Source organism: Paralichthys olivaceus, chromosome 16 (assembly GCF_024713975.1).
Source record: "Paralichthys olivaceus isolate ysfri-2021 chromosome 16, ASM2471397v2, whole genome shotgun sequence".
Taxonomy (NCBI): Eukaryota; Metazoa; Chordata; class Actinopteri; order Pleuronectiformes; family Paralichthyidae; genus Paralichthys; species Paralichthys olivaceus.
In genome coordinates, this window is record NC_091108.1 from 8,046,900 (window position 1) to 8,063,672 (window position 16,773).

Sequence of the window (16,773 nt, forward strand, 5' to 3'; positions counted from 1 at the left end):
TGTTTGTTTTTGTCCATATTTTTAATCAAATTAGAAAGATTTGTTTTCCCACAAATACATAAGTGAAGAGACTAAACACTGAACCTTATGATGAGGAGTATGATTGGTGGTGGTGACATTTATTCAGATGACAGGCACCAATATTAAATTATAGGTTATATTCTATTCTTTACACATTTGTCTCCAAATAAAAAACTAAGATTCCTCTGATGAGATGAAGTTGCTGCATTCAGTGATGTTGCGGAATGCTGCAGTTCATCTTTTGTCCACCGGGGACCGACAACACAAGCTTGGCTGCTGCGGAACCGAGTGCACTTAGCTTTAAGCTAACGTTAGCCACCTGAGCACCATTAACCCCAGTGTGGGGCTTTAATTAGTCATTAGTTCGGTAGCTGGTCCCGGACTGGCTTCTTTGGTCAAACATGCAGAAATATGAAAAGCTGGAAAAAATCGGAGAGGGTAAGGTTCCTGCGCTTTTTTGTAAAGTTACTATTAGCTAGCCTGGTTTGCTAACGTAGCTCCTGTGCAGTTGCAGGGCTAGCTAACGTTAGCTAGATTTAAAGCGTTGTCCCTGCGTTAAATAAAGCCCCTAGTTAACCACACACACAGCGACAGTAACTAATACTAGTACATGTTAGTGACAAGATCTGTCCGGGGATGTCCGCCCGCCATGTTTTACGGTATTAACGCTAGCTACGTTTAGCTAGCTAACGTCAGGGCTTTGCCATTCATCGATACGCTGACTGGGATTTAACCCTGCGCTTTCTCTCCCGCAGGAACTTATGGGACAGTTTTCAAGGCGAAAAACAGAGAAACCCACGAAATCGTAGCTTTGAAAAGGGTGAGGCTGGACGATGACGACGAGGTACGTTTGCAGGATAACACGAATCCTCTTTTTTTAGCAGCCTACATGCACACAAGCAAGCTGTCGGTGCAGGAGGCTAATGCTAACAACAGTGGCTGTCATTCATTTCAGGGGGTACCCAGCTCTGCCCTGAGAGAAATCTGCCTTCTGAAGGAACTCAAGCATAAAAACATAGTCAGGTCAGTGTGCTACTTCAACCGAACTGATCTCTGCAGGATTGTCAGATGATTTAAAATGCATCTCACTGACAACAACTTCTGTCTGTTCTGTCTCCTCCAGACTACACGATGTTTTGCACAGTGACAAGAAGTTAACCTTGGTTTTTGAATATTGTGATCAGGTGAGATTTGTAACTCACAGTTTGTTTTTGACGGGTGTCCCCTGAGGCTAACGTGTCTCTTATCAACTGCAGGATTTGAAGAAGTATTTTGACAGCTGCAATGGGGATCTAGATCCTGAAACTGTGAAGGTGAGAGATCAACAATCTGGATAATCCAAGAATAGAGTTAAACCAGGGATAGTATTACTTCTTAAATGCATACTGGATTTATAACGTGATTCTGTCATTAGCTCATCAGCTACATCTTGGAGGCTCACATATTGATTTGTTTCTATTCTTGTTTTTTACAGTCATTCATGTACCAGCTGCTGAAAGGCCTCGCTTTCTGTCACAGTCGAAACGTCCTTCACAGAGATCTGAAGCCACAGAATCTTCTCATCAACAGAGTGAGTGTTTCCATGCATTTGGACTTTGACTCGAAGGCTGGTTAAAAGTTAGTTTGCAATAAACAGTCAGTCAGAATGCTGTTTCCGTAATGTCGAAGGAAAGCAAAGTGAGTATTCTGTCTAGATGGCCTCCTCTGATGTTCTGTAGTTTATGAGTGTGTGTTGCTATCATCTGTAAAGACTTCTCTCTCTCTCTCTACAGAATGGGGAGCTGAAGCTGGCTGACTTTGGGTTGGCTCGAGCCTTTGGTATTCCTGTGAGGTGTTACTCAGCAGAGGTAGGTCGTACATCATTAACACAGCAAACTAAAGTCTCTAACTCGTGTGGAGCTGCATTGATTTTGTCACATTCCATATCTGAAGATAAACCAAGTCGTAGATTGATTTTTGAATGTTTTATCTGCAGAGGCAAACAAAGTTTAGGAAAAGATGTCTGCTCTTTCATCAAGGCTTTTTAAAGAAGTTGTTTCTAGGTCAAGAAGCCCCAAATCTATTGCTAAAAATATTTTCCTAGATTTCAAGCCAAAGAATATTTCATCAATAAAACAAAACATCCAGGCTCTGTAGAGCTCAACAACCTGACCTGAAAATCCATATCTCAGTATAAAGTGATATAAAATATGGCACAGTATCAACATCCAACTAGCAAACTGCAACAGTATTGATGAAAATCCCAAATGTTTTCTAAGCTATTAAAATGGACTCGTTTTGTTTATGGTCTTATTGTTTGCTTGCACATTTAATGGCCTCAATTTAAGTCTCTGAGGTCTTGAAGTTGAGCCATTAAAATATGCTGGAATCGAGTGGACCACACGGCAGCGTGCAGTTTAGGTGGTGTTTGATTTTTCTCTGTGTTGCTGATGTTATCAGAGAAATGAGAATCGAGTGTCAGATAAGTTTAGCGGTCTTGCTTGGCTGACCTGAGGGCTCGGCGGGGCCATCTCGTTTTAGGGGGACAGTTGACCTGCTGTGACTTTACAGATCTGAAAATGTTGGAAGTTCGTTTTAAAAGGTCATTTCATCTCAAAGAATTTTAAATATTGAGTCTCTGCAGTGTTTCAGCTAGAAGAAATTAACGATGCTGCACCACATGGAAATACTGTGTGTTGTGGATGCAGCAGTTTATCAGTATTGTTGTTCATCATATCTTTAAAGATTCAACAAAGTGCTTCAGAGTGGAGTTTAACAATTTTTTAACTTTTTCTCATGTGACACAATGGCGGCACTATTATTCATGTGCAACTGTTTTAATGTAGTTCTTTTGAATTTTATTTTTGATACCTGGTCTAATCATGACACTGTTCTTTGTGACTCGTGTAGGTGGTGACCTTGTGGTACCGGCCTCCAGATGTGCTGTTTGGTGCTAAACTTTATTCTACCTCAATCGACATGTGGTCTGCTGGATGCATATTTGCAGGTTTGTTTGTGATTGTTGATGATAATGAGGATATGTGTCGCTCTGTTCTTGTACTTAGTGGAACTACGATACAGGTAGAACTAGTGATGAAATTGCACAATCCATACATTTAAGTGTATTGTATTTTAAATCATGACATCGCAAAGAATTTTCAGTACTTTTAAAGTTGTGTATAATAGCCTAAACAGCAAGGCACTAGATTTTAAATGTTTGGGGGCTGCAGTTATGGACAGCTTACCAGATGAGGTGAAATCTTCGTAAACAGTTTTCAAAATAAGGTGTAAAAATTAAAGTTGTATTGAATAATGATTGGTTGTAGGTTGGTTGTTTCGTAAGAGAATAAAACTAACAATCTTTTACTTTGTCCTGTTCAGAGCTGGCTAACGCTGGAAGGCCTTTATTCCCTGGGAATGACGTGGACGACCAGTTGAAAAGAATCTTCAGATATCTTTTTTTGACACAATTTGTAGAGACTGACACGAGGAGGCTCCTGCTTTTACTGTTAGGACTGTGAGACTCAGGCATTGATCTCTAATAAGAACACCTCTGTCTAAACCAGTCTGAACCAGTCTCTGTGGGTAAACAATGTTTCTTTAACCACTCGGTACATTGTTGGGTACGCCGACTGAAGAACAGTGGCAGACAATGACCAAACTCCCCGATTACAAGGTAAATTATTGACGTCACTCATTCTGTGTTAGCTTTGATTATACTTTGTTTTACTGAATTCTTTAAGTGTAATATATTGTACTGCCTCCTTCTACCTGCAGCCATACCCCATGTATCCAGCCACCACCTCACTGGTGAATGTTGTCCCTAAACTAAGTAGCACAGGACGGGATCTACTCCAGGTATTTTCACTTTCAACTCACCTATCCAGTAATTAAAGAATAAAAAGGTTGAGCTGCTCTAATATGCACATTTCTAGGTCAGGCACACACTCATGTTTCCAACTGCTAAGATACATTTCCTTTAAACTTGACATCAATAAAATGTATTCTCGTCATGTTTCTAAAAGAAGGAGCTTGAATCTCGAACCAGTTTTTGCCAACATGTAGTTTTGTTACAAAAAAAAATCAATATTACTGCTCAATTATTAACCTGTTTCTTTTGCTCTCACTCAGAACCTGTTGAAATGTAATCCTGTCCAGAGGATCTCTGCAGAGGAGGCCTTGCAGCACCCATACTTTGCTGATTTCTGCCCTCCCTAAACGCTACCTTGCCTGTGCGTGAACCTCAGCCGCCAGAATCAATCATCCTTCACTCTGCTGGTTTCATTAGGATCAGTCCCAACAAGGCAAAATCCCTCACCGGTTTTTCAAACACTCCCCTGTAGTTCATTCTGTTGTGCCTCTGTGTGGAACAAAGTCCTGCAAGGTTTTTGTTTCTTGTACATTGCAGGCCAGTTTAATTTGGTACGTAGACGCCTCCCGGTTAATTAGCGCTGAAGTGGGAGGATGTGCTCTGTGTTGCATTGAATAAAATGTCACCTGCAGAAATGGTCCTCAACAAGAAGCCTGTCTAATCCAAGAGAATTAAATTGGCACCTGACTTTTAAATAGTTGACCATGACTGAACGAAAGCCCTTTGAATCTGTGGTGAATCTGAATCTGAAGTGCTGTTAGCAAACAACACACCATTTACAGAAACAGCCTTTTTTTAAATCAATAATGTAACGTACAAAGCAGTTTGGCCAGTGTGCTTCCAGTAACAGAAGTCTTAACAGTTGGTGGAGACTGTTGCTATATATAAATCAACATTCAGCTTTTAAATAACAAATAATTTTTAAAAAATTGACGAGGATTGGTTTAGTTTGGGTGTTAAAGAATAATAATAATAATAATAATTTTGAGTATATTTGTACAGAGTTTGATATTTTACAGTTAAAAAATCTCAACAGATTTTATAATCAAAACACTTTCTAAGTCAAAACATGGAAATTCAGTGCTCAAGTTTGTATTTGCGATAACCACTCCTACTGATAAACAGCTCTGGTGGAGACCACAGATTCCTGGGGCAGCTCATGCTAATAAAAAGTCACTATTTTAATACGTCATTTGAAATATTCCCAGTTTAAGAATCACAAGCAGCTGATTTTTCTTACTGATAATGATTAAGTCAGTGTTTCCCTCTTTGTATGTGTGTGTGTTATTAGTTTAAGGACATATTTTAGGTTTATTTTGTTTGTCATTGTTTCCTCAGAAGTTTCCTGGTTAGAAATGTGTTTAATTTGGTTCTAAAGACGGAGGAATATTGTAGGAAATGATTTGAAATAACTGCTCCAATTAAAGCAGCATAAATATAAATCTGTTATTCATTTATCAATGGAAGGATTCTCTATTATCTAAATTGTGTTTTTGTCTGCACACAGAATTTAATTTTTGCTCCTTTAAGCTACAAACTGTTAATCAGATTGGAAATGTATTAACTGACACTGTCTCCATTGTGTTTAGGGCCAAATTACATTTGTCTTTCCTGGAAACATCGTAGAAACAAATGTGTTCCTGTTATTTAATTTTTTTATACATATATTTTTAGCACACTTCCTGTTTCTGATGCTTCACATACCAACAGTACATTGTCCCACTAATTGTTACAAGATTGTATAATAGCATGGGAAGCTAATTTATAATTTTTCTTTTTTTATTTCCCTATTTGTCTTTTTGTGCACTTTGTAAATGACGGTTTTTATTTTAAATCGTTTATCGATAATATTAAAAATTTGTTGAACACTGACAGCCAGGATTATAGCCGGTTATCAATAAATGGGCCAATTATAAATATAAATATATATCTGTATGTATGTTAATGAGCAGTGGACCATTTGTGGCATATTTCTATTATTCTTTTAGCTTTTCTAAAACCGCTTTTGTAATCAGTCAGTCAGAGATTCAAGAAAAAGGCAGAGGATCTTGATGATAATCTGTATTTTCATATGATTGTTTTCACCCATTAGCTGTTTCCACTTTGGTTACATGTGTCAATATGCTCGACAGCTTGCAGTGTTATTTGACTTCAGATCATTACAGTGCTACTTATCCCATCAGCGCCTACATGATGAGCTGTGTTTGAATCTATAGGGAAAAGCACTTATTTTCATTTTGCTGACGTATAAGACAAGATAATGGATGCATGTATTTATTGATGATGGAATGTCTGCTCATTTTAATTTTTAATTTTTTTTGCATTTGTTTAAATGTAGCACAACTTCATTTGGTACAGAAACTGCCTTTTGAATGATTTGAATAATGCACCTGTAGTGTTTAGTCGCCTCTTTAGGATTTCACATGTTGAAGGTTTTATGTGGATGAAGTTACAATCAAAAAAACACAAAAGCATCTGCTCTCAGTTTCTCATTGTTGTGACAGGACTTCTCAAACTGCTTCAGTACTTTACACAGCTTGAATTTAAATTTGAGTGGAGTTCACACTTTGCTCGAATATTTGCTTTTGTAGGAAGAATATTTCAGCCGGTTCTCTGAGCCTCGGTGTTCGATAAAGTCGACATTAATGCGTGTTTGCTTTTGAGATTGGAAGTGCATCTTTGACCTTGGACAAACAATTCATTCGTCAGGGTCCATTTAGCAGCTGCTCCGGAGCTTTCCGTCAAATCCATGACAAGTGTGCAAACCCCCATCTGCTGTGGAAGAACATGAGAGATGATTAAAAGCTCCAGAACAGCTTCTGAATTAACCTTGATGCTTGACTTTCTTAGACAATAATTTACACAGCCTGCATATTAATAATAAACTAAAGAAAACTCAGCATTTCAAGAAAATGTCTTTAAATCTGCTGTTGTGTCGTGATTATGTTTGATTTACTGTCACAGTTTGACTTTAAATTGATTAAGTTTATAACAGGTTTGATTAAGTCATCCTTGTTTAAAGAATCTAATGTCTAAGGATTTTGGATATTTGACTAATAATTGAAGCTCTCAAGAAACCTTCTCCCAGCCGAGACGTATCCGACCAATAAAACGAGCTCAGAGAAAACCACACACTGAAATCTCGTGTCAATGAACCCAAACTGTTCTAACCTCAGCAGATCAGTGTGTGTTTTTATCTGTGATCCCATCACTGATATTGAACATGTCATCGAGACAATCTGTTCCCAGTTGGCACAGTTCAGCAACAGTTTAGTTTAAGACTCAGAACGCAACGGACGGTTCATTGTATGAACTATTTAATGTACAGTTTAGAGTTAAAATCACATATCTACAATAAAATGCACATAGAGCCAGATGAAGCGAATCCAGTTCCCCGCGTGTGTGGGTAAAAATGTTAATGTTTCCTGAAAGTACCAGTCTTAAAGGCACATCTTTTTTAACTTGAAGCCACATTATGTTTTTGAACTCATAGAAAAGTCTGATATTGTAATTTTCCACATCTGCACACTTATCGTTCTTTAGTTAAATGTTGCATGATTTATTATAAAAATCCTAAACTGCACCACACTATATATGGAGAACTCTCTTAGATTCACCTGGCTCCAGAAATACACTTTGGACAATACAAAGTGAATAGCTTGGCTAATATTACATTTAGAGACCAGAGATAATAGAGGGGTACACAGTGGTCATGCAGGAAGAAAACAAGGGGCTGTGCCGTGTTATCATTATTATAACTTATTAACTGTAAGAATAAAATAGCTCAAATCTCTGTACAGTAACAGTATAGAATATTGTTTTTCTACTTGGTCATAGCTATGCAGTAAATGTCGGTCGACTTAATGAGCACACACAGGTCACGGATGAGTTTCTGCCAGTTCACGTACACTCTGCCGATCTTCCACTGGTAAGGCAGGGGTGGGCCAGGGGGTTAAAGTTACAAATCCTACACACCCCCACAGTTCACGGTAGATTCAACGTTACACACGCTCACACACACTTAAAATCGTCATGACAATGCAGCATCTTCAGAATAGCATCATGGCGTAACATGAATTGGCATTTTTGTGTCTCTTTTGTTTTGGCTGATGATGATGATGGTTGTTATTCATGTGTATCGTACATTAGTGTGTTGCAGTTGGCAGCTGCTTGTAGTCTACATCCACTCCAGCTGTTGACCATGTCATGATAATCCCAAATCAATCATTTTAGTTTGATAACAGTGGCTTTTCTGATCCAGTGCATTTATTGCTCATGACGCAACGCCACCGATTTCACCTTTTTTTTTTTTCTTTTCTTTTCCTGAAAGGTAACGTTTCCATTTGGATAAAGTCTCTTCACGAGGTGGTCTCTGGCTCCTCTTGGAGAAAACGCTCGTTATCCCTGATAACGCCGGAGCAGTGAACACACCGTGCGTAACAGTGTGAGAAAGTTAAAAGTCGATCCGTAAAAGGTAGTCACAACCAGAGACGTCCAGTCATTGGCTTTCGAGTGATGGCTGATCTCCAAGGGTTTGTGCTTCACATCAACAGTCATCTAATACAACAGACAACAGGGTAATAAAGCTACAATGTTTATGACCACCACTCACTGTGATCGGCATTATACTTGAAAAGTTTCACATCGGAAGAGAAAAAGAAAGTCAATAAAGTATTTATAGCGAGGGATGTGTGACTCTACCTCCAAGTCCATAACTGTGGTGTCAAGGGTTTCAAGGAGAGGGGAGGAAGTGGACGGACACAGAGATAAGAAGAAAAGTTGTGTACATGAGTAAGATGGGTAAATATAGAGTTTATTATACTTGATCATTTATACATCACAAACTCTTATTTGTGACTCATTACATGTTCTGCAATAATAATAATTATACGAGGATACAATGGTAAAATTGTACAATGCATTTCTGTTATAAATCAACTGAACTGAGATGCATGGTAGTTTTGATGCTTTGAGGCAATTCTCTTCTACATAATAATCTCTCCTGCTGTCACGTTGCAATCACCAAAAACTTCAACGTCAGCAACAATCCTTATTTAAACCCTCAGTCATGTTCAATAGAGAATAGATTACTATCATTGTGCTGATCAACACCTTTAAGACACGACAAGAAAAACAACAGAATTATTAGAAAAGGCAGAAGAACGCCTGGTTTGTTGTTTTTGGTCTGATGAGTCCCACGTGAAATAAGGGCCGACTTTTACAGCGGGCTGAACGCTAGCATCATTTTGTGACGGTCGCCGTAGCAACACTATCCCAGAAAAAATGGGAGACGTGAATGAAAATGAACATATCAGCTATATAAAGATATAAAGGTACAATCAACAGCCTTGTTTTGCCTCCTGACTCCTTTTTTTAAATGTACTTTATGTAAAAAGTGAGTAACGTTAACAAAACACATCCAGCTCTGTAGCTTCTGTCGTCTCAACTAAATCCTTGCATGTGTACAAATAATCAAGTTCCTCCTCTGTTTTCAGACACAGTTGTATAATTAACGAGGCTCGACTCGAAGCCTCAAAGTAGCAAAAGGCAACGTGAAACACTGGTGCAGTGTTTGGATTCAGGTGTGAGCAGTTCTTTTCATATCCGACAATCAGCTCGTCAAAGTGGAGCAGATTGGTAAAAAGGCTCTGCTGTTCTAACTGGTGACGGGTATAAGGTCACTCGATACAGCATTGGTTAGATGCGGGAGACGTTAACACTGAGAAGAAACTGCAAAGTTACACACACCACCGTCCACATGTAGACTTCTATTTTTCCACCGATGTACAGAAAAAAACTAGCACAACAGTAACTCGTCAGAATCCCTTTTTGGACACTTATATTATCTTCAGTGATTGTATATTCTAAAGTGACTGCATAAGAAAAACAATTGCACAAAATGAAACATGAATAAATTAACACTGACGCCTTGACATGGCAGTTAAACCTGAGTTCTGTTTTGGAAGTGGTCTCTCTTTTTTTTTCTTCTGATGATAGTATTCTATTTCTATTCAGGCATTGATAAACTCTACTATATGATTCTGAGTTATACAATCAACCCCTTGTTCTGTTAAATACATAAATTATTTCACAGTTTGCTGGCGAGTCCCCCACATGTGCCACCTCCACCCCCGACCCCTACTTTATGTCGTCAACAAGCAAACTCCTCGAAGTTGCCTAGAGTCGGGTGACGAGGTAACATGTTCGGCGTGAATCCGAGACTGTCCGAGTGACTCCGGAGGGTGTCACAGGTGCTCTGCAGAACAGAGGGGAGGGGAGGAGGGAAGACGAGTTCAACCGGGTTAAGGGAAGGGCGATGAAGGGAGCGATGATGATGATGATGAAGGAAAGGAATGATGCACAGGTAAAATAAGAGGATAAAAAGAGAGGATAAATGTGGCAGGAACAGAAATAAAAAAAGACAAAAGGACAGAATACAATGGAGAATGACGGAGACGTATGTGGCGAGTTAACAAATACAACGGATTTGAAGGTTCCAAGATCGAGAAGAGAGTTTAAAGAAAATTGGGGGAAGGTGGGGAAAGATGAATGAAAGGAGAGAGAGGAGAAAGAAAAACAGCAGATTTTTAGTCTTGTCTTTTTCACACTAACATGTTCAATTCTTTTTAATCACGGAAGCTGAAACATCCACATACGTCTGCATTTCCCTGTGTGTGCGAGGACACTTGCTAAGTGGACAACCACTGATGTGTGGATAACAACACTGGGAGCCTCACTCGCCCAAAAAAAAAAAAAAGGCTATTCCAGCAGACAAAGATCCATTTATATTTTGTGCAAACTCACTGCATGCAGACCTGCGATAACATCACAAAGTGATGCATCTAGTGATGTTATCTGGCACCAGCCTGAAATGCATTGCCTCTAAATGGACCTCTGTGCTGCAGGGAAACAAATAGCTCTCATGTGGTTCAGCTTTTTGTGCAATAATTCAATAGATATGTCACACGAGTACTGAGCTTTATCCTATGGGAAAGAAAGCGTCGTTATTTTAGTGCAAGGAGAAAGTTTTGCGCTACTTTTTTTTTTTTACGCGCTTAGAGAAACCAACCAACTCATGTCTCCTGCTGAAGCGGTTAAATACAGACACACACCAAACTAAACTACGACACGGCGCAAAATGATACAGTTACACAATCACCCCTTTCTTTTCTGCTGAAGCCAACCAAATCATTCATAGTCACTGAGGAAATGATGTATGAGATGGCTGAGTATGTATGACAGAGAGGGACAGCATGGGAGGGAGCATCTATTATCAATGGGGTGTGCTACCTGGGGGCATGATTAGGCGTGACACCAGGGCTGGTTGGGTTCTCTGGAAACTCCTGGAATAGACATGATGAAAAGAAAGATGGGTGAGGGTGACTGAAATGAAAATAAACACAGTGCAAATGCTATTAGTTGAAACTGCGAGGGGAATACTGCAAGAGAGTGTTTCCCCCTCACGAAAAGGAAAATAAAGTTGGTGGTTTCAAGAAATGATTTGAGTTTTTTTTAATCAGGGCAATTATTATTATCCAGAAGAGCAAAAACAAAACTGAATGCATAACTTCATCGTCAGGTTGTTTGAGTGGAGATGTTTTCACGTTGGACTAGTTGAAAAAGAATCACTGAATATGAGATAGAGGAGGTAAAGACGATGGTTTGTAATAAGTAGGTGAACATATGACATGGATGGAGCAGAACACAGTCAGAATAACACGATGACAGACTCTAGAGGAAAAGCAGGACATACTCTCTTTACGTCAGCCACTAAAGAAATAAAAGTTTTGTCTCTGACCAGATTTTGATGAATAAAATCTGATCCTGCAAACACCGCACAGCAACTTCCTTCTTAACCAAAGACCTTGTTGTGTTTTCCATCCTTTTGTTCCACATCAGCTGTCAAATCAATTTCTCAACCTGAGGCCACCAAGCATGCAAGAACACAATCTTCATGCAGACACAAACCCACAACTTCTTCACCAACCTTATGAGCTACAATCTATTTTACAGGCTTTTTTATTTTTTACACCTGATGAAAAAGTCTTGGGCTCGTGTGACGCGACAAAGAAACAGAGCTTGCATTTCTGACACTGTAGAGAAGCTGGATACAAAAAAAATGTAAAATGCAAAATGTCTCCATTGAACTAAAATCAACTTTGATGCTTTGGAATAAAACGGCACCAGAGAAGAAGAAACGCTTCGGCTTTTGTTTATGCTTTTGCCTTGACAGTGACCTGCAGAGGCGGATAAGTGCTTTAAGCTGTTATTTTAGACACAAGAAGTGTTAGAGAGAGAAAAGGACTGAGTGCTTATTACAGATCAGACTTTGAAAATAAAGTCTACTGGCATTGATAGGTTATAAAGAGTAGGTCACATATTTTCTTTATTTATTGACAAGGAAATTTGAAGGTTGTTATATTGGCAGTTGGTGACACTTTTTTAAAATGTTATCTCAAGTGTTGGAATGATTAAATAGCTAAAAGGTGCACATACAACGTACATCCACCAAGGTCCAATAGACCACTTATGAAATTACATTTAAATTCACGTGATTTTTATTTTGGATATGCACCAAATTGCACACACTCATAAAAATTAGGCCCCTAAACATGCCTGACTTTTTTTTTTATCAAGATCCATAAATTATTCACTGAGAAATCAACAGAAATCTTGTGAAGCACCCCAAAAATTCTGGATCTACTCTCTGATCCTGATCTGCACCAAAGCTCCCTGACCCCAAACCACATCCTGCCACCAAGTTCCATGGTAGTCCCTCGAGCTAAAGCTGCTCTCAGACATGCACTGAACTTCAGATATCCTCTGGATATTCTCTGGAGGAGGCAGACTTTCTCCATCTGGCCCCCGCATATAAAGACCGCAGAATGTCTGGAGGTGTTGATGTGAGAACACAGCAGGAGATCCTCCGCAGAATTCATTCGAAATGAAAGAAACAACATAAAGAACACAAATATCTCGCAGACGAAGATACTCAGGAGAGCTTTCTGTAATATGGGCTGGTGTTGATGGGCTGTAAAACAAAAACACGTGATCTCCGCAGCAGAATGAATACGTTACATCCTGTCTCTGCCTGCTGCACCACCCCTCACCTGCACACTCCGGAGATTTCTGTGTTGATGTGAACACATTTAAGTGGAGAATCTCAAAAGAAAAACAAAAGAATTAAGACCAAAGTTGGGAAAGTAAAACCTTCTTCCACCTTTTCCTGAATGTTTGATTCAGCAGTACGTGCCAAACATTTGCTGATTAGAAGGTGCACTTTGGATATAAATAATTTCTTCATCCCTTTGTAGAGACCTTATGTAACAGCCTGCAGGGGAGATGCCTCTGGTTGCCATGTGTTAAACCACTGGGTTCAACGAAATGCTGTGATTTCGATTAAGGGAAGAAATGCCTCACATTACTCTCCTCAGTTTTGAAGTGAAAATGGGTTTCATTGCCTTCAAGGCTTTCTAAACGAGTACATCATCAAATGTTAATAAAATCCCCAGACCTCTTAATCTCGTTCTGCTTTCTGCTCGATCATCTCCTCGCACATGAATCTAATTGTGCTGCCACACACGAGGTGGACTAACCCAAGTATGAAGCCTTTTCCAGCTCTAAGTAAACTTTAATGGCTCGATTGAGAGAAGCTACTGTGAGTTGTGTAAACTCTCGACAGGCGAAGGCTTAACTAAGATAAAGGCCACAAACTGTGATCATAAGAGCTTTGTGAGTCATAAATAAAACTTGAGGCCATTAATGTGTCAAAGATTTGTCAAAACCACAAAAAGATTAAGTTTGATCTTTGTCAATGTTGCAGTATAAATTAAAACTAATGATGACAGGATGCCGTGTGGCTTCACTTCCTCTCTGGTGCTGTTCATCAAAAGCATTTCAAGTGCGAGCAGACACTTTGTCATCGCCGTAGTTCCTGAGATCATCAAACACGTCACATTCTTTCCATTCAGTCAAAACATTCTGAGAAGCTGAAATTACCAGATTGTCGCTCTGGCAACGCTGAGGTCGTTTCTTGCGTGTGAAGTAACCCAAAACCTTATCCTTAAACACCTGAATGCAGAAAACATCAGATACACATTACAGATGTATGACATTGAGACACTGAGATTAGCATCAAACATGAGCAGGACAACGACTCTCAAGTGCAGTCTGAATAATTAGTCCAAAAAATGTCTATTAGCTGTTAAAGCAACAGTCCAGCAATTAATAGTTTGATCTTCTCATTTACTCTCAGCAGGAAATAGATAATTCATATTTCCCAATATAAATATATCTAATGAGCTTTTAAAGGATCAGTGTGTAGAATTTTGGGACATCTAGTGGTGAAGTGTCATATTGCAGCTGAACACCCCTCACCTCACCCTTCCCTTCCAAACAATAATGGCAAACCTGTGGAAACCTTCAGTTGTCATAACAACTCAAAAGGTTGAGGACCCCTCCAGATGCAAATAAAAAGTATTTTAATATAAAGGGTAAAGAAAATAATTCATACAATTTAGATCAAACACACTAGTGAAAACATCAGTAGGATTATTTTATATCCAATTTCTGCCATTAAATCCCTTTGACCTAAATCTTACACACTGAACCTTCAAGTATGGTACATTGAGACATAAATAAAGAAAAGTAATACTTGGTATTTAAAATTTTACCTCATATAGGTAGTCAAATATTTCCAGTATTGTTAAAACACTGGCTCCGATAAACAGCCCCATCTGACCTCCAATGTCACCTATAGAAAGACACAACAGACACTTTATGAGCAGGTGCAACAACTGAACAATGGAGTGTGTGTGAAACTATTCCCCACGCTGTCACTTTTAATTCAGTATCTCTCTAAATAATCTGTGCAGAACATTCAAAAGTGTCCATCCAGCCCCGACTGCTCATTAGACCCAAACCCCGCTGCCCTTGCGAGAGCATCAGATTATGAAAATGTGCTCAGCCAGTTTCACGACTTCAAAGAGGGAGAACCTCAAAGCATGAAGCGTGAACACACGTTGTGAAATGTGCAGCGGTGGCCCGCTGAGAGCGCCGATACCGAGGTCAGCCATGTTTATTCTATCACAATCAACCGAGAATCTTACCGAGGAGCCCCGCAATTTCATAGGCCTTCTTCTGCTCAATCTTCTCGTAATTCAGAGCTTCGAAAAAGATGTCCAAGACCAATATGTTTTCTCTGGAGGGACGACAGAAAAGAGCACACCCACAAGCTTTTATTTCTGGTCATATTACACTGGACTTAAATGAAATCTCACATTTGCTGGATAACTGTCATTTCATTATTGTTACATTGAAGGTGAACGATGGAGACTCAGGTCATGCTAGTCCACAGTACAGCCATACATCAACAGAGAAAAAGAAAAGAGGGCATTACCTGAGAAACTCACTACTGTTCGATAATACTTACCCGATATATTGCTCAGTTTTGTTGAATTTCTTAGCCAGATATTTAGCAGAGGCCTTACTGGGGATCTTAACCATGGACAGCTCCTTGCCATAGCGAGTCATGTTGCAGGGGGTCTGACAGACACAGTAATCGTTGTCTTTCTCTACCAAAAAGTCTGTGGACGATCAAAGTCATTCAAACACATTGTGATATCTGCGAGGAATCAAACAACAAGACGCTCTCAAAGTCTCTGCTAAAAATATCTCTTCAAGCTACAATCGCTGCCATCGTTCACTTTCCATGAAAGCAAATAATGACTGAAGTCCTGAGAGGAGGGAGAGGAAAAGCGCTGTGGGATTTATTTGATATCAGTGAAGCGTGGACGAATCACAAATCTCGCTAATGGGATTTTTTAAACAATAATTTTACCTCATTATTTTGCTTCAACACGGTCTGAGATGAAAGTCATGCCAAGTTAAAGCTGCAGAGGTTTTATCGAGAGGATTAAAATAGTCTCACGGCACTGCTGCGGTTCAATTCAGACATTAATGCAACTATCACTCTAATATGGACATCCATACAGAGAACAGTGTGTGTGGGCTCACCTAAAGCTGGGTCAGCACAGTCTTTATACTGTTCAGGTGTGCAAACTGTAGAAGTCCCTGTTTGAAATAACATAAAGGTAAAATAGTTAAGCATCAAATATAAAAACACCACAGGAGGACAAAAACATATCTGCCACATTTCTCACTGGATCAGCAGTAATTCATACCCGGCATGTGAACCATTCTGCAGTTGCAGTTCTCCAGCAGGTAGCGGGTCTCACAGTCAATACGGCAGGCGGTGATGCTGTACGTGGAGAAGTATTCAGAGTCTATGGGAGTAGACTTGCAATCGCCCCATGGCGGAGGGAGGTACTGAAGCTGAAAAGAGCGAACGGCACACGATTCCTCTCAGTGTATGAGCACACAGGATTACAAACAATAAAAAAAATAACAGTAAAGCAGGAGTTCAAAAAGAGGGGGCAACAAGCTGACAAAAAAAACAAAAATGTCACGAAACAAAAAATGCATTTAAATGAAAATGTGCACTGAGACAATATCGGCACAAAAACGTCCAGTGAGAACAACATTATCGCTCATGTATAGCAGCAAGCAGACGTCATGCAGAACATTACTAATGCAGGTCTAGTCCCCGGTAGGAAGCAGAGTACCATGGGAATAGAGACAGGCTTAATAGAAATCTGTTGAATGTATAGTTTCAGACAGGACACCACAATCAATGGACAAATCTTTTACAATCCTGAGAATGAAACTCAGAACAGTAAATAAACAGTTTACACTTTTCAAATGAACAATTCAATGAATTGAACAGACGTTATACAGCGCAGAACATTAACAAGTAGTACATTTAATGGGAATTGGTCCTAATAAATAATGCTAACTAAAGGGGGTTTTACTATTTAAATTTCCCCATCTACACCCATGAGGGT

At 39.4% G+C, this 16,773-nt stretch overlaps 2 protein-coding genes across 12 annotated transcripts in view; one reads left to right on the top strand and one right to left on the bottom strand.

Annotated features, from left to right (window-relative positions):
• The first annotated feature begins 254 nt into the window (after positions 1-254).
• On the top strand, positions 255-6,794 carry cdk5 (cyclin dependent kinase 5). Its single transcript, XM_020112112.2, has 12 exons — positions 255-459; positions 777-865; positions 977-1,044; positions 1,145-1,205; positions 1,278-1,334; positions 1,496-1,591; positions 1,794-1,868; positions 2,911-3,007; positions 3,382-3,451; positions 3,616-3,676; positions 3,778-3,858; positions 4,132-6,794. The coding sequence occupies exons 1-12, from the start codon at positions 423-425 to the stop codon at positions 4,216-4,218; spliced, it is 879 nt and encodes a 292-aa protein (XP_019967671.1). The 5' UTR covers positions 255-422; the 3' UTR covers positions 4,219-6,794.
• A 372-nt stretch (positions 6,795-7,166) lies between these two features.
• Positions 7,167-16,773, bottom strand: part of asic1c (acid-sensing (proton-gated) ion channel 1c) — an 84,419-nt gene continuing 74,812 nt past the window's right edge. For 5 of the 11 annotated variants that reach the window (XM_069511063.1, XM_069511062.1, XM_069511065.1 and 2 more), the window contains exons 4-10: positions 16,054-16,204; positions 15,887-15,943; positions 15,303-15,456; positions 14,980-15,071; positions 14,545-14,624; positions 13,871-13,942; positions 7,167-8,428 (exon numbers count right to left, since the gene is read on the bottom strand). In XM_069511063.1, coding sequence (XP_069367164.1) covers positions 8,270-8,428; positions 13,871-13,942; positions 14,545-14,624; positions 14,980-15,071; positions 15,303-15,456; positions 15,887-15,943; positions 16,054-16,204 — 765 coding nt within the window. In that variant the 3' untranslated portion in view covers positions 7,167-8,269. Of the gene's footprint in view, positions 10,128-11,161; positions 11,255-13,870; positions 13,943-14,544; positions 14,625-14,979; positions 15,072-15,302; positions 15,457-15,886; positions 15,944-16,053; positions 16,205-16,773 lie in introns of all 11 variants that reach the window. The other 6 variants (XM_069511059.1, XM_020108510.2, XM_069511060.1 and 3 more) reach the window with 5 other exon arrangements.

Excerpts from the sequence above, each read along its gene's own strand:
- cdk5 (XM_020112112.2), top strand. The coding sequence starts at position 423 with ATGCAGAAATATGAAAAGCTGGAAAAAATCGGAGAGG. Across the intron at positions 1,206-1,277 it reads TTTTTGAATATTGTGATCAG|GATTTGAAGAAGTATTTTGA; the intron begins GTGAGATTTGTA and ends TATCAACTGCAG. Across the intron at positions 3,452-3,615 it reads CAGTTGAAAAGAATCTTCAG|ATTGTTGGGTACGCCGACTG; the intron begins ATATCTTTTTTT and ends ACCACTCGGTAC.